This window comes from Vulpes lagopus, chromosome 23 (assembly GCF_018345385.1).
Source record: "Vulpes lagopus strain Blue_001 chromosome 23, ASM1834538v1, whole genome shotgun sequence".
NCBI classification, from domain to species: Eukaryota; Metazoa; Chordata; class Mammalia; order Carnivora; family Canidae; genus Vulpes; species Vulpes lagopus.
The window spans coordinates 60,456,252-60,473,032 of NC_054846.1; the positions used below are offsets into that span (position 1 = coordinate 60,456,252).

Below are 16,781 nucleotides of genomic sequence, written 5' to 3' on the forward strand. Positions count from 1 at the left end.
CCTTTTACTGTTTTCTGTCAGAACTTTGTTTTTGGGGTTTTTCCCCCCTTCTTTCAACTTACAAGAGTTCTGTATTAGGGAGATTAGTTCTTTATATGTAGTATGTTGAAAATCTTTTTTCACAGTTTGTCCTTTGTCCTTGCTTATAGTGTTTTGGGCCATGTAAAAGGTTTTTAAATTTTTACACAGTAGATTTTATTACTTCTTATTGAACATGTCTTTTTGGTCATGATTTGAAAGCCTTTTGCCACACCCATGCTTGAATTCACCCATGCGTGCTTCTAGAACTTGAATGGTTTTTTTCTTTTATTCTTTCTTTTACATTTGAATCTTTTAACATTTTAAGTTCATTCTGGGATACAGTGCACAATATGAATCCATGTTTATCTTTTCTGAAGTCTATCTAGTTGTTCCCAGTATCATTTCTTTGAAAACTCCTTTTCTCCAGTGATTTGAGAAGTCCTCTTTATCAGATATACAATGTCCATGTGGACTCAGATCTATTTCTGGATTTTCTGTTCTTTGCTGTTCTATCTGTTCACGAACCATAGCATACTATTTTTTATTCTAGAGACTTCATGGTGTGTTTTACTATCTAGGAGGGCTAGTCTTCACTTTCTCCCTCCCTGCCACTCTTCCTTCCTTCCTTCCTTCCTTCCTTCCTTCCTTCCTTCCTTCCTTCATCTTTCTTTTTCTTTTTCTTTTTTTTTTTTTAAAGATTTTATTTATTTATTCATGAGAGACACAGAGAGAGAAGCAGGCCTCCCACAAGGAGCCCGTTACGGGACTCGGTCCCAGATCCCAGGATCGTGCCCTGAGCCAAAGGCAGATGCTCAACCACTGAGCCACCCAGGCGTCTCCCAGGGTTTTTCATACATTAATTTTTCTGTGTGAACTTTAAAGTCAACTTTATTAGCCATAGGGGGAAAATATTGGTATTTTTATTTGGATCACATTGAATTTATTTATTCACGTGTGCCTATACGCACACATACATACACATATCTTTATGGATGTCTTTCCATTTACTGAGGTCTGCTTCTGTGTCTGTCAGAAATATCTTAATGTTTTATTCATAAGGGTTTTGTATGTTTCTTGTTAGTTGGTTCTTAAAATTGTACCTTTTATGCTGCTATTATAAATGAAGTTTTCATTCTTGATTTTTATATATTGGTTTTATATCCTGCCACCTTATTGGATTACTTCATTGTTTGATTAATTGTATTATTGATTCTCTCGGGTTTTACAAGTATACTTTCATATAATCTGCAAATATGCTTTTACTTCCTCTTTTCTACTTTGTGTATGCCACAGATTGTTTTCTCTTACCTAATTGCATTGGCTAATATCTTGAATACAGTGTTAAATTATAGTGAAGAGAGTATGTTTGCTATGTTTTACAGAAGAGATAAGCTTAGGGAAATTGAATAGCTTGAGATTGCAAACCTAGTAAGTAGCAAAGCCATGATTGATTTTCTGGAGTCTTTTTGACTCCAGAAACCTCCATTCTTTTCATTCTGTCATGCTGCCTCCCAAGTCTTTGAACATTTGTTTAAAGGAGACAAGACTTATTTTCAATTCTTAGCCACTCTCAGATGGATTGGAAAAATCCTCCCTATTTATTGCTTTGATTTTGCAGTTGACCAGCAAGCATGCCACTTTTCTTATTCCCTTTTTCCACAGATTAGGGGGAACTTGCCCCAGATTTAATGTAGATATCTTTTTTTTTTTTTTTTTTTTTTAGTATATTTGTTTATAATGATAAGAGGATTTAGTACATTTCCCATTTTGCTTGACAGGAGCTCAATTCGGAAATGGAAGATCAACAGGAGAACCTCGAGACTCTTGAGAATCTAGTCACTGAACTGGGCTCCTGTGGCTTTGCCCTGGACCTATCCCAGAATCAGGACAGGGTACAGAACCTCAGAAAGGACTTCATAGAGTTACAGAAGACAGTTAAAGAAAGGTGAGTTTTCATATGTGTTGGTCAATTTGGAGAGCTAAGTTTTTTCTTGCTGTTAAATGATTTTCTCTTCCTCCTTCAGTAGAAAAGATGGCATCAAAAAGTCTGCTATTTTAGGAGATTGGAAAATGCCTCTTTGAGGCAAAGCTGTCCAGTGTACTTGGTGCTTAGTGATTTTCTAATACTAAATAATGAATTCCCTTTCGCTAATGGGGCTATTTCCCTCTGTGCAATCAAAAGCCTGGGTCACCTGGACCAAACAATAAATTTGGGGCAGCAAGTAGGATTGTGGCAGGATTTTGAAATAAAGAGAAAAATTGGAGGAGACTTGCAGGCGTAATTTTTTTTTTTAAGATTTTTTTTTTTTAAGATTTTATTTATTTATTCATGAGAGACATACAGAGACACAGGCAGAGGGAGAAGCAGGCTCCATGCAGGGAGCCCGATGTGGGACTCAGTCCTGGGTTTCCAGGATCACGCCCTGGGCTGAAGGCGGTGTTAAACCGCTGAGCCACCAGGGGTGCCCTGGAGGCGTAATTAATGGTTATATTGGCTCTGGCTCTCTCTCTGCTTGTTTTGACCACATTTAAGTTGTTGTTTTGGAAGAGTGTCTGGATTCTTCTTTCAAGCTTAACATGGGAATATTTGACAGGAGTGGCTGATTTCATATTATCCGCTGTTGAAAAGCCATGATTCCATTCAAAAACCTCATGTGGATTTGTTTAGGAGCTTGAGAAAGACTTCTCTTGGTTTAGCCATATATATAATCTTGATTTGGCAGATGACTGCCTTATGGAAAGTAAGCTTGTTTAAGCAGTGTTGCTTAAGGCAACACTGTCAGCCTCAGGTTATTTTGTGGAGAGAAGGGGGACAGAGGTCAGGAAGGCTTGTTCATCCTCTATGCTGCGGGGCGGGGCCGTTTAGCAGGAGGAAGAACCAGGTTCTCTGCCTAAAAGAGCTTAAAGTCTGATAGATGTGGCCACTTCCAAAACTTAATTTTGAAATTGAATTCTCCTTTGTCCTTGGCTTGTTTTACCCATTTGTGTGCTTGACCTAACTTCTGTGAGCCTCTGTTACAATGTCTTCCTTGCTAAGGGGATTAGCATTTGAATTAGGCCTTGAAAAAGTCAGCTACCTAAAAAGTGACAGAGCTGGATTTGGGATCCAAAGCTTACATTCTTTCCATTGTATCATTGCACCTAAATAGCAGGCTCCTTTTAGTTTCTCTCACTTTCACTTTAGCCTGGAGTAAGATTGAAGACTCCTCTCCCCAGAAATGTCCAAACAAGGGCAACAGATTCCTTAGTTTGATGCTCTCCTACATTTGTATGTTGTGGTTTAGCCAAAGCTGCAGTGAAAAAAGTTATGGGACGGAAAGGCCCTGTAAGGAAAACATGCCTAGAGTCCCCAAATGAGTATAGTTTTAGTTCAAGTTGACTTCCTTACAAAGCTTGGTCTGGCAAGTAACAGAATGTCTTCGTTGACAGAGAGGAAGATGCATCATCTTGTCAGGAGCAATTGGATGAATTTCGGAAGCTGGTTAGGACCTTCCAGAAATGGCTGAAGGAAACTGAAGGGGATCTTCCACCTACAGAGACTTTCATGAGTACTAAAGAGCTGGAAAAGCAGATTGAACACCTGAAGGTAGGTGAACAAAAGGAACTCCAGGAACCAGGTTAGACAACAGTTTGGAAGCTTATGTGGACTGAGCTTCAACTGGTGGGACAAGTCCAAGTTATCCTTCTGCATCAGAATAGAAATCCCTCCATTTTCTTCATGTGATTCCCACCTACCCCTATCCAAGTATTGAGCACCAAAATGTCTCCCTTTTTTTTTTTTTTTTAATTTTATTTACTTATGATAGTCATACAGAGAGAGAGGCAGAGACATAGGCAGAGGGAGAAGCAGGCTCCATGCACCAGGAGCCCGATGTGGGATTTGATCCCGGGTCTCAAGGATCACGCCCTGGGCCAAAGGCAGGCGCCAAACCGCTGCGCCACCCAGGGATCCCACCAAAATGTCTCCTATTTCAAAACCAAAATCAAAAAGTAACCTGGGAATAACATCTATAAAGTTTCAGCTATTTCTCGGATGCCTCTCGTGCCAAGGGGCGTTAGAAAAAAGAGTCATTATAGTCCTGTCCTTGAGAAGTTTATAATCTCACTGTGTGTTTGAGAATTAGAGAGTTATCCGTGAGCAAGTGACCAGATATATGATCAGGAGATTAAGGAAAGATTACCACCTCTACAGCTAAAAAAGGAAAAGTTAGAATCAGATAGTTGGAAGGTACCTTCCAGAGTAGGATCAATATTTCTCCCATCCCCTGCAGGGTCTCTTCTTTGATTCAGTCATTCAGCCTCTACTTGCATTTTTAACACATCTCTTCCTTTTGTTGAAATCAAGCTGTATCTACCTCCAACTAGTTCTCATGCATTCTCCTTATTTGCTTAGTAAAGCAGGATTTACCAGATGACAGGGAAGAGTTTGTTGATTTCACCGGGAGAGTTCCCAGAACATTTGCTCTCCCAGAACATTTGGTGTGGGGAATCCCCTAGGGCAGAGGCTTTCTGATTTTTTAGTTCACAGTGCCCTTACTATTTCAATAAATTTTTCGTGGTACCTCAGGGCCAAAAAAAAGAAGAAAGGAAAAAAAGAAAAACCTAAAAAGCCTCACATGTTACACATGCTGTGTAGCTAGGTCTAAACTTTCATAGTAGTCGTTCACATGGTGTCCAATAGATGTCACTGTATTTCCCTCAAAAATTTAAAATATCCTGTGAGTTGATGCATGATTTGGGAACTATGGCTCTTTGGAATCTAGAGTGATTGATAAAGGAATTGACAAGGCTCAGTTTGCAGTTAGGCAGCAAGGGCTTGCTGTATAGTCATGGCTCTGTCTTTCTCTGCTGCTGGGCAGCTTAAAGTCAAAAGCAAACTAAGTTGATTGTCAGGGAAATTCAGTGTGGAGGAAGGGACTCAAGGCTAAGAAGGTTTCCCTGCTTTGGAAGAAGTAGAAATCTACTTTTGTGGTGGGGATCCACAGCTAAAGAAAACATGACCTAGTTAGAGCAGGGTGCCTTTGTTTCTTAATGGTTTTCTTTGGTAGTTAGAGCTCTGGCTTCAAGCCCAATATAAAGTTCCCTTGAAAATGCAAAGTGTAGCCTATGATTCTATGTATTTTTCTACATTTCAATATCTAGCTCCTCATTTTACCGCCCATTTGTCATTTCCTTTTTATTCTTTACACACATGCTGTTCCCTTTTACTACCTTTTGTTTTCACTAAAAGCTTTCGCCCTCAAGGCAGAGTTAGGTGTGTCTCCTCTGTGCTCTGAGTTTACTGTCTGTATTTTTGTAGTAGCATTTATCACATTATAATGCAGTTGATAATCTGAGCTCTTGGTTTTAGGAACTGTATCATAATCCTATTTTGTATCCTCAGTGTTAGGCATGATGTCTGGCCTATAGTAATGCTCAATAAATAATTGATGAATAAATGAGACGTTCCTGAATATTCTAGGATGTCATTCTCCTGTATCATGGCTGGTTAAACCAAGATCTTCAAGTGACTAAATATATGAGGATGATCACTTAATGCTTATCAAAACTTTAGGGAGGAAATATAGAATAGGTGTCCTTACTGATGAGGAGAATGCCCCTAGATGTTAACATTTAGCTGTTCTGTCAACAGGGTCTTCTAGATGACTGGGCAAGTAAGGGAAGTTTGGTGGAAGAAATCAATTGCAAAGGCACTTCTTTAGAAAATCTCATCATGGAGATCACAGCACCTGATTCCCAAGCCAAGACAGGTGAGTACAGGCTTTTAAAAATGTAGTGAGTAAACAACATTCTTCACTTTGGCCTTTGGTCTTTGGTTATGACCCCTTAATTAATAAAAGTCAGAATCAGCATTGAGTATGAGAACAAAGGGCAATGGTCCACAAAGCCGTCTTCCCCTTCAAACTGACCTGTCTCCCATTTGTTATATGACATTGCTCCATTTTGCAGAACCTCTTCCTGTGATGGGAAAGAGTAAAGGGACTAGTTGGCCTAAATGAACAGAGAAGAATTAAAATAGGATTCTGTTGCTTTCTTTTAAACATTTGCATGAATAGCTATGCATCATCTTTAAATTGGAGTCAGCCCTTGAGAGTTTAAGCATAATATCTTGAGAGAGAATAGGTATTCAGGAGTTGGTGTCGGTCTACCAAGGACAGCCACACTTCTTGGAAGGAGATACAAAGATTGTGCCCAGATATGTGAATAATCCCTGGCTGCAGATTAAGTCTTCCAAACAAAATCCATATGAGCTCATAGTCACTTTCTGGTTTTAAATTGGGATCTCAGAGGTTTTATTGCCAGACTGTGTTAGTGCACTCCTACAATCAGTTAAATCATAAGAGAAAAGTTTATTTTTTTCTCCTGAGAACAGTCACTTTTCTGTCAAAGCTTAAAGATCTCTTAGAATTACCCAGAAATGACATTTCAGGGAATTGGTGTTTCTTATATTGCAATACATAAAACCTCTTAAGTTCAGGGACTTATTGGTGTGTGACTACATCAGGAGTCAGCAAGCTCTTTCTATAAAGGGCCATGTATTAAATACTTTATAGGCTTGTGAGCCACATGGTCTCTGTCATACTATACATCTCTACCGTGGTGACACAAAACAGTCATAGATGATATACAAGTGAACGGATGTGGCTGTGTTCAAATAAAACTTTATAAACAGAAATAGGCAGAGGGCCAGATTTGACCACTACAGTTTTTTGACTTCTAGAGTAGATCCGTGGTTTTTCAAACATTTTAAAACACTAAAATCTTTTTTAAAAAAATCTCAAATAAAGCTCTACTACATAAAACAGATACAAATGATACTTTGTTGGCATAAATTTCCCTGATAAGTGGATTTTTAGCATTTTATCTATTATAAAATCAGTGAGGATATTGAGACTATCTAAGGGAATATAAAGATTTGACAAAGGATTTTTGGATGACAGCTTTATAATCTGATTTATTTCTCCATTTTGTTTGGTTACATCATATTCAGAAAATACAGGTCACACAGATAAGTAGTTGTAAAGGATAACAAATGTCTTTAAAAGTTCACTTTACAGTCCACCTGTGTCAGAAAGAATTGTCAAAGTCTTGGAAATGGACAACATAGAAGTATTGGGTGTCCTTTCAATGAAGTGTTGGACATTGTCTGATAGGCTTTTGGAAATTATTTGGTCCTGAGTGTGTACCTTTAACTGAATTTTTGTTTATTGAACTATTCTAGAATTTTGTATGATAAAAGTTGACTTGTAGATAATTGATAGTAATGCAAATGATACTTGTCCATAGCAATTCAAGTAAATTTTGCCCCACAGGAAAGACAATCTCAAGTATTAACTTTAACCACTTTCTAACCACTTTCCCCTTAATTGCCCATTTATTAATGTCCTCAAGAGTCATGGGGTAGAACAGGTGAAGGGAGGGGACCAGTGGGAGGGGGAGCACAGTAGCTGAAGATGTCACCCACCTATGTAAGTGATGCAGCCTAAATTCAAACACAAATATACTTGATTCAAGGTGGAAAAAAAAGTTCACTTTAGAGTCTCAGAGCACTCCTCGGTTAAACTGAACTAGGAGCTTGAAAGTGATGTAATAAGGAATTCTTGTTTCAAAGTTAAAACACCAAGAATTTTAATGAAGGATCACCTTCTTTTCTTAAACATAGAAAACACCTAAAACTGGCATTGAGGACAACAGTTAGCCTGTAATCTGACATCACCAGGACCTGGCGTGTTAAGAATTCTGTTACCACCTGGTTCTGCCCTAATGAGAGCCTGCTCTGAGCAGATGCACCTTAGCCTTTTTTGTCATTTTCTTTAATATAGTAACCACATGTTGCAAATGTTTTTCTTTGTACAAGTGGACATGTGTAAAGTGCTAATGAAGAGCTGTGGCTTTTCTAATCAGTCACACTCAAAAAGTGACACTTTTAAATGTCAGCAGTGGATGTATGGGAGCTACTTCATTCTATCCCCAAACCAGCATAAATTGGTTGTATCGAATGGTTTAGGTGTGGTGTTCAACATAACTGAACACGCATGTTTTATTGCCATTTCTAAGTAGTTACAAATATATTCTGAAGATTAAATTTAAACCATTTATAGAGTCCCTAAAGCACCTCCTTAGGTGCTTTGAAAGTCACTAGCCTGAGTGCTCTCAAAGTTATCTTCTACCTCTGAAAAATCATGAATATTGCAGTTCTTAACATTCGTGTAGTTCTTGTTTCATAAAGTGCTTACGGTATACAGTACCTCATTACCTCTCTCAGGTAACTTCATGAGAGCTGACAAGATAGCTAGTATTACCTTTATATCCTGGAGAAGAAACTGAGGTCTGTCTGCAGATTAAGGCTCACATACCGAGTTAGTGACAGTCTTAGCCAGGACCACCTTCTCCTAATTACTAGTCCAGTTTCTTTTTTGGTCATCACCCTACTACAATGGAATATGATCTTTTTGTTTGATCCATTTTTTCATTGAAAATACAATAATGTTGGGGTGCCTGGTGGTTTGTTCGGTTAAGCATCCAACTCTTGATCTTAGCTCAGGTCTTGATCTCAGGGTCCTGAGTTCAGGCCTCGAGTTGGGCTTCACACTGGGGGTGGAGCCTACTTAAGGAAAAAAAGAACAGGAAGGAAGGAAGGAAGGAAGGGAGGGAGGAAGGAAGGAAGGAAATGTTAACATTTAAAAGTTTCACAATTACTATCTTTTAATATAACCTTAATGTAAAACATTTTTCTATGAAATCAGTGTGCATGAGAGTTTAATCTCTTCTTGTAATGTAACATTATGTCATGAATATTCTTCATATTTCTGTATAATTTCTATAATTACATGATCTGATTTTTATTTAACTTGGGACACTCCTGAAATACAAAGAATCAACCTGAGGAGAATATAGGTAAAATCATGGTAATTAGAAACAGAACCAAAGGCCCAAAGCAGAATTTCTGGGAATATTTACGAGCCAGATATATTGGTGCTCAGTATTTCCGTTTTCTGGTAGGGAAGGAAAGCAGAAAGTCACAGAAGAATAGAGAATCTTCCTTTTGAAGTAATACAAGAAGGACTCGTCTTAATGTCTTTATTAAAAGAATACTGCTTTTTATGTCCTCAATTACATTTACTGTTCATTTTTATTATGTTGAAGGACATTGATGTTAACGTTGAGCCTTTTGGCTTTATTGTAAATCCTCATTCTAAAGTGTGGCAGACAGCACAGATATTCTAAAGACTTAATTATTTTACCAATACTTGCTTCACAAAGTCATGACAGGATCCAAAGAATTCAAGTTGGAGATCAAGGAAGGAAATAAATTAGAGTTTTCCTAAAGAAAGGGTTGGTTAAGAATCACTACTGCTAAGAACCCAAAACACCCAAGTGATGCTTGGTTGCCTGGCAGCTAAAATGATTTGTCTCTTTCCATGAGTATGTTGTCCTGTGCTGTGTTAACCTCCTGACACCTGAGCTTAAAGTGAGTGCCAGAGAACAAATTCAGTGCCTGTATGTATTCCTAACACGTTTGTCTTGCCCTGCTTGTCTCCCTGTCCTTCTGCTCAGGTTCCATACTGCCCTCTGTAGGAAGCTCTATAGGCAGTGTAAACGGATACCACACCTGCAAAGGTGAGAATGCCATCTCACAGTGCCTCTTTGTTGGATGTGTTAGAATAGTGTTCACATTGGCATCTGTGTATGTTTCTGTATGTGTGAAAGAACTGCTGCCAGGATGGGTATGAGGGTAAAAATCTGGGGGAGAAGCCACTGTTGATGCTTCTTTGCTGGCTTGGTAAAGGCTAAACGGGTTGGCAGCCAGGGAGATAAAAGTACTAGGAAATAAATTGGACCGCTAGATAAGACCAGTAAGGAAAGACCTTGCAGAAAATACATGTGAATCTTTTGAGTCATAAAGAAGCCATATTAGAGGCAGTCTGTTCTAAACCTCAGCCTCCCAGCCCCATGGTTTCTCTGTTATTTGGAGAAGAGGGAGCAGAAGAATGCCCCAGATCCTTCACTCCCTTCACTCCTGCAATTCCCAAGTTTATTTAGCATTTTATTTGTACATCTATGTAGCTAATGTCAAAATCCGAAAGCCAGATTAATGAAAGCTCTTTTGCTTTGTATATATATAAACAAGGACTTTTATGTGATTTACCAGGAACAGACTCTCTAGTTCACTAGAAGGAGTAGGAGAGACACTTAATCCTGATGAGTAATTTAGCATGAGGAACCCTTGGGGAGGCTTGGAGAGCTATTCCCGATCTGATTTTTGTTTCTATGATACTAGATCTGACGGAGATCCAGTGTGACATGTCAGATGTAAACTTGAAATATGAGAAACTGGGGGGAGTGCTTCGGGAACGCCAGGAAAGCCTTCAGGCTGTCCTCAGCAGAATGCAGGAAGTTCAGAAGGAGGCAGGCTCAGTGTTGCAGTGGCTGGAATCAAAAGAGGAAGTCCTCAAAGCCATGGATGCCTCTTCATCTCCAACCAAGCCAGAAACAGTGAGAGCCCAAGCTGAATCTAACAAGGTACTGTGTTTACATTAGCTGCGTCCCAAACAGTAAGAGGAAGGGGCTGTTGTACCAGTGTTCCTGCCTAAGCCCAGGACTCAGCCACACACCCATGCCATGAGGAGCCCTTTCAAATGAAGACTATGTCTAAAGTCTCCTAGAGAATTTTCTTACCTATGAAATGAGAAATTATTATAAATAATACTCAGAAATAAAACCGGGCACACCTGGATGGTTCAGCTGGAAGAGCATGCAACTCTTGATCTTGGGGTCATGAGTTCGAGCCCCACATTGGACATAGAGATTACTTAAATAAATAAAACTTAAAAAAAGGAAAAAAAAAACCAGATCTGTTTACAGAAAGAGAATATCCCTCCTCTGAAATATCAGCTCACTGAGAGTGGGATCTTGTTTCCCATATGATGCTTTAAGTCAAACCATTGTCATCAAAGCCTCTTTCCAACTCTTGGGGGATTTCAGTATGGCTGTTATTACAGTTCATTCTTAAGGTTGACATGTAAGACAAGAATAGCAGGAGGAATAAGATCATATAGAAAATCGTATAAAACCTTTTTTTTGCCAAAATTTTTTCTATTCTAACTGGACATACCATGCCATCTTCTCCAGCTATATAAATGTTCTTGACATCACCATCATCGTCATCATTGTGTATGGGGATTAGTAATTTCTTCTTATTTGGTTCTACCAATACGTTGTACATGAAAAAATTTAGATCCTGCCACTTAGATTTTCATTTTAAAGTAAAAATTGAAGCAAAAATGTGTCTTAAAATCATGAAACAAGTCACTAATAGAATCAGAAGTGGAGCCTGTAATTGCAGGCCAGTCTTCCGGTACTTTCCTCTACACACATAGCTTTGTTTCCTGTGCAGAAATCTTGTGGCATCCCTGATATTCTCTCTCCTAGGCCTTCCTGGCTGAATTGGAACAGAATTCTCCAAAAATCCAAAAAGTAAAGGAAGCCCTGGCTGGATTACTGATGACATATCCCAACTCACAAGAAGCAGAAAGCTGGAAGGAAATGCAAGAGGAACTCAGTAAGTTATCAGAGGAATGTTGCAAATTCACTAAATTGCTTATCCTCAAAGCAAAATATCCTATAAAGCAGGACTTATTTTTAATTTTCGTAAGCAGTCAAGAGGAATAGGGTTAGAGAGTGAGTCTGATTAACGGAAAAAATCTAGAGATTCCGCTCAAAAGTGTCAGAAATTTGGCTTTTATGGGCAAGTCAGTCTGACAATCTGCTATGGGGATGCTATGGAGAATATTGGGGATAAAAATGAAAAATAGGAAATAATCTATTCACTGGAAGGATTAGATGAATTATTCTGCATTCATATTGACCTAAATATAAATGATATAGGTGAATGTTTATTAGCCTGAAAAAAACATTGGCATGAAAGATGTTTTTATAATTTAGTAAGAGTTTAAAAACAGTCATAAAATATTATTAGACATGCATGCGTGTGTGTGTTTGTGTGTGTTGTGTGTGTAGTTCTGTGCAGTTTCATTATCACCACCACCACAATCAAGTACAGAACTGTGCTACTTTAGTTAAAATTAAATAAAGATTATTTTTAACTTAAAATTTTTTAACTAATTCTGGGGTCATTTCCTGTGGTATATTAGGAACATAACTTAGGGATCAGGCCAGTGGCTGGTGAGAGTAAATGAACACATTCTCTCATTTCCCTTCCGCAGATTCCCGATGGGAAAGGGCCACCGAAGTGACCATGGCCCGGCAAAGGCAGCTGGAGGAATCCGCAAGTCATCTGGCCAGCTTCCAGGCTGCAGAATCCCAGCTCCGGCCCTGGCTGATGGAGAAGGAACTGATGATGGGGGTGCTGGGGCCCCTTTCTATCGACCCCAACATGCTGACTGCACAAAAGCAGCAGGTCCAGGTGAGCCACAAAGCTTACGGCTCTCAGCAAAGAAATTGGAGTCACACATACCTAGATTTGAATGCTGCTGTCAGCAAGTAGATTTCAAATGACCCTGGACAAGTCACTTAACCTTCGAGGGTTCTGTTTCCTCGGCATAAATAAGGTGTTTGTAAGGGTTTTATCACAGTGCCTGTCAAATAGTAAATAGCCAATAACTATAATATTAATATCATTAACAGAGGTAGTAAGATGAATGGTTGTGAGAATGGGGAATTTCTGACTACTTTGTAGAATCGTATTTTACTTTTAATCCCCCATTGTAGTGATATAACTTAATGTAGTGTCTTATATCTGCTGATGTCACTTAAAGATTTTCTATTGCTCAAACCTCAAGAAAAATTTTTTTTTTTTTTTTTTTTTAAGAAAAATTGATCTAGGGATCCCTGGGTGGTGCAGCGGTTTGGCGCCTGCCTTTGGCCCAGGGCACGATCCTGGAGACCCGAGATCGAATCCCACGTCAGGCTCCCTGCATGGAGCCTGCTTCTCCCTCTGCCTGTGTCTCTGCCTCTCTGTCTCTCTCTCTGTGACTATCATGAATAAATAAATAAAATCTTTTTAAAAAAAAAAAAAAAGAAAATGAAATGTTTAAAAAAAAAAAAGAAAAATTGATCTAAGTGCCTACTGTCATAGAAATCTAGGTTGGTCAAATTATGTCATTTCTGATGAATTTCTGCTGAGAACCTTTTCTTCTTCCTCCTCCTCTTTTTTTTTTTGGTAAGCACTGTAGTATCTTGTTCTACAAACTCTTCCAAAATACTTTCAGACTTGTTCCATTTCTTCTCACCATCCACCAGGTTTCCTAAATTAAGACCTAAGAGTGGTTTTTAAAGGAACCCTTTCTTTTAGCCCCTGCATATAATTATCAAGTCCTATTTGGTTCACTTACAAATATTTTTTTTAATGTTTTCTTTTTTTTTTTTTAATTTTTATTTATTTATGATAGTCACAGAGAGAGAGAGAGAGGCAGAGACACAGACAGAGGGAGAAGCAGGCTCCATGCACCGGGAGCCCGACGTGGGATTCGATCCCGGGTCTCCAGGATCACGCCCTGGGCCAAAGGCAGGTGCTAAACCGCTGCGCCACCCAGGGATCCTGGTTCACTTACAAATATTTTTCTATTCCAGTGGTTTTCAGACTCTTTGGTCTCAAAACATATTCATGCTCTTAAAAATTATTGAGGACCCCAGGGGCACCTGGGTGGCTCAGTTGGGTAAGCGTCCGACTCATGATTTTTGGCTCAGATATTAAACTCAGTGTCGTGAAATCAAGCCCCACATTGGGCTCCGTGCTTAGCACAAAGCTGCTTGAGATTCTCTTTCTTCCTTTCCCTCTGCATCTCTGTCTGTCTGTTTCTCTCTGAAGTAAACAAATAAATTAAATATTTTTTTAAAAAAGTTATTGAGGACCCCAAAGAGCTTATGTTTATTGATATCTATTAATATTTGCTGTATTAAAACTGAGGGGTTGCTTGGTTTAATTGGTTGAGCGTCTGACTCTTGATCTCAGCTTGGGTATTGATTCCAGGGTTGTGAGTTCAGGCTCCACACTGGGTATGGAGCCTACTTAAAAACAAAAACAGAAAAACAATGAGGAGTTTTAAAAATATATATTTATTAATTAATTTAAAAATCACTTTGGTAAAACTAACATTAACATAAGTTACATATTTATTTTTTATTAAAAAGTAACATTTTCCAAACATAGTAACTTATTTTTTTTTATTTTTTTAAAGATTTTAAAAAATTTATTTATGAGAGACACATAGAGAGAGGCAGAGACACAGGCAGAGGGAGAAGCAGACTCCCTGCGGGGAGCCCGAGTGGGACTTGATCCTGGAACTCCAGGATCACGACCTGAGCTGAAGGCAAACTCTCAACCACTAAGCCACCCAGGCGCCCCCAAACACAGAAACTTTAATAAGAGTAGTATTGTTTTATGAGTTTGCAAACCTCTTTGATGTCTGACTTAATAGAATATTCTCATACGTTTTCATATCTGCTTCTGTACTCAGTCTATTGCAATACTAGATGTCATGTAGCCTCTGGAAAACTCCACTGAACATTCTTGAGAGAAAAATTATAAAAGGCAAATAATCTTAGTATTATTATGAAAATAGTTTGACCTCATGGACCCTCTGAAAGGGCCTAGAGACTCCTGAGGATCCCTGGAGCATACTTTGAGAACTACTGTTTAATTCTTCTCCATTCTAAATGCTCCTCCCTTAGGTAGGTTTGATCTTAGGGCTATACCATTGCAACAGCCTCCCAATGGGCTGCTTTGTATAGTGCATCCTCCACACAATTATCAAATTATCTCTGTAACTCATGCATCTGAATACATGAAAATGCTTTGCTGGCTCTTGGCTGCTGATTGAACAAAGTCCAAGTACCTGGCTGGTGTCAGATCGAAGGCTTTCCACAGTCTCATCCCAGTGTGTCTTGCCAGCCTCATTCCCCACTCTCCTCCCATATACCCAGGTTTCTGCTCGCACCAGGTAATGCATCCTTTCCTTGAACACACCATGCTCCTACCATTCCATGCCCTTGCTAATCCCTAGGCATCTGCCTGAAATGCCCCTCCTCAGTCTGTCTGCTTATTGGGAGATATCCTTTGTTGTGTCCTCTGTGAAGCCTTTCCTTACTTGCCTCATCCACTTTGTCATCCTCCCACAGAACTAATCATCCCTACTTTTTGCTTTCACAGTGCCATGTTCACATCGGTGTTTATCATTCGTCCTTTTTTTTACATTCTGTATTAGTTTATCGTTTATACATCTGTAACTCCTTAAAGTCATGTCTTTCTTACTTATGTACAGTGTGAGTGATGAATACTTTCCATAAATTTTCTTATTTAATCCTTAAGACAGCCAAGATAAGTACTTTCTATTCTCATTTTATAGATGAGGAAGCTGAGATTTGGAGAACTTTAAAAACTCACCTAAGGTTATTTATACAGTTTATGAGTGATAGAGTCAGGATTTGAATCCAAGCAGTCCAACTCCAGAGCCTGTAACCCTAACTGCTTTGCTGAGTGAAATAGTGGCTAGAAAAGTGTAAAAAGACATGCTACATGCTTTAAAGAAGCTCATTGTCTAATTGTGCTGTGTTGTAATATATAGATTGTATGTGCTGTTGGAATTCCAAGAAAGCAACTAAGAAAGACAGAAGTATAGAGAGTTGAAATGGCAAGCCCAGCCAGGATTATAGCTAGCTCTGGGACCCAGGGTTCCAGGCTTGCAGTTCAGAGGCCTGGGTTTTATCTGGCAAAGCTGATGAGTGCCAATCCAGAAAACAAGGCCAACCTTAGTAACTGATATTGAAACAGAGTAGGACAAATAAGGAAAAGAAATAGAATAGGTACAATCAATGGCCCTTTCAGAACAAATTTTTATTAAGTGGTTGTTAAAAGTGATACTGTTATTTTCCCAGTAGCCCAGTCCTTGGAGTTTTCTGGTTTATTTTCAAAAGGAGTTGGCACTACTTGGCACGATCCAAAATCAGTTTTTGTTTTGACATTCTTTTCAGATCTGTCTTTTCTCTCTAAGCATCTTGATGTCATTTCTATTACAGTTTATGCTGAAGGAATTTGAAGCCCGCAGGCAACAGCACGAGCAGCTGAATGAGGCAGCTCAGGGCATCCTAACAGGCCCTGGAGATGTTTCGCCATCCACCAGCCAAGTACAGAAAGAACTTCAGAGCATCAATCAGAAGTGGATTGAGCTGACTGACAAACTCAATTCCCGTTCCAGCCAAATTGACCAAGCTATTGTCAAAAGCACCCAGTACCAAGAATTGCTCCAGGACTTATCAGAGAAGGTCAAGGCAGTTGGACAGAGACTAAGTGGCCAGTCAGCCATCAGCACCCAACCTGAGGCTGTGAAGCAGCAATTGGAGGAGACTAGTGAGATTCGATCTGATGTGGAGCAGTTGGATCATGAGATTCAGGAGGCACAGGCACTTTGCGATGAGCTCTCAGTACTCATTGGGGAGCAGTACCTCAAGGATGAGCTGAAGAAGCGTTTGGAGACAGTTGCCCTACCTCTCCAAGGTTTAGAAGACCTTGCAGGTAAGTTAGGGTGAGGAACACACTGCTGATGTTAGTGGCAAGCCAGAAGATGGGCTTCGTGATAGTCCCAAGTATCTAGTGTGACCTGTAAGCAGCTTTTGGACTCAGACTAGTGTCACCCTATCCCTTTGTCCAGCTACAGTGAGAACCTCTGTGGTTATCAGATGTTGACTGAGTGCTAACAGTACTTGGAGCTTTATGTAGCTTAATCCCAGAGATAAAAGCA

The 16,781-nt window shown here is 39.3% G+C and overlaps 1 protein-coding gene across 23 annotated transcripts in view; it reads left to right on the forward strand.

Moving 5' to 3' along the window:
* Positions 1-16,781, forward strand: part of LOC121481394 (microtubule-actin cross-linking factor 1) — a 334,394-nt gene that overhangs the window by 232,522 nt on the left and 85,091 nt on the right. For 21 of the 23 annotated variants that reach the window (XM_041738684.1, XM_041738691.1, XM_041738688.1 and 18 more), the window contains 8 exons: positions 1,800-1,966; positions 3,451-3,607; positions 5,654-5,771; positions 9,580-9,642; positions 10,304-10,545; positions 11,455-11,584; positions 12,249-12,448; positions 16,060-16,555. In XM_041738684.1, coding sequence (XP_041594618.1) covers positions 1,800-1,966; positions 3,451-3,607; positions 5,654-5,771; positions 9,580-9,642; positions 10,304-10,545; positions 11,455-11,584; positions 12,249-12,448; positions 16,060-16,555 — 1,573 coding nt within the window. The remainder of the gene's footprint in view (positions 1-1,799; positions 1,967-3,450; positions 3,608-5,653; positions 5,772-9,579; positions 9,643-10,303; positions 10,546-11,454; positions 11,585-12,248; positions 12,449-16,059; positions 16,556-16,781) is intronic. The other 2 variants (XM_041738687.1, XM_041738702.1) reach the window with 1 other exon arrangement.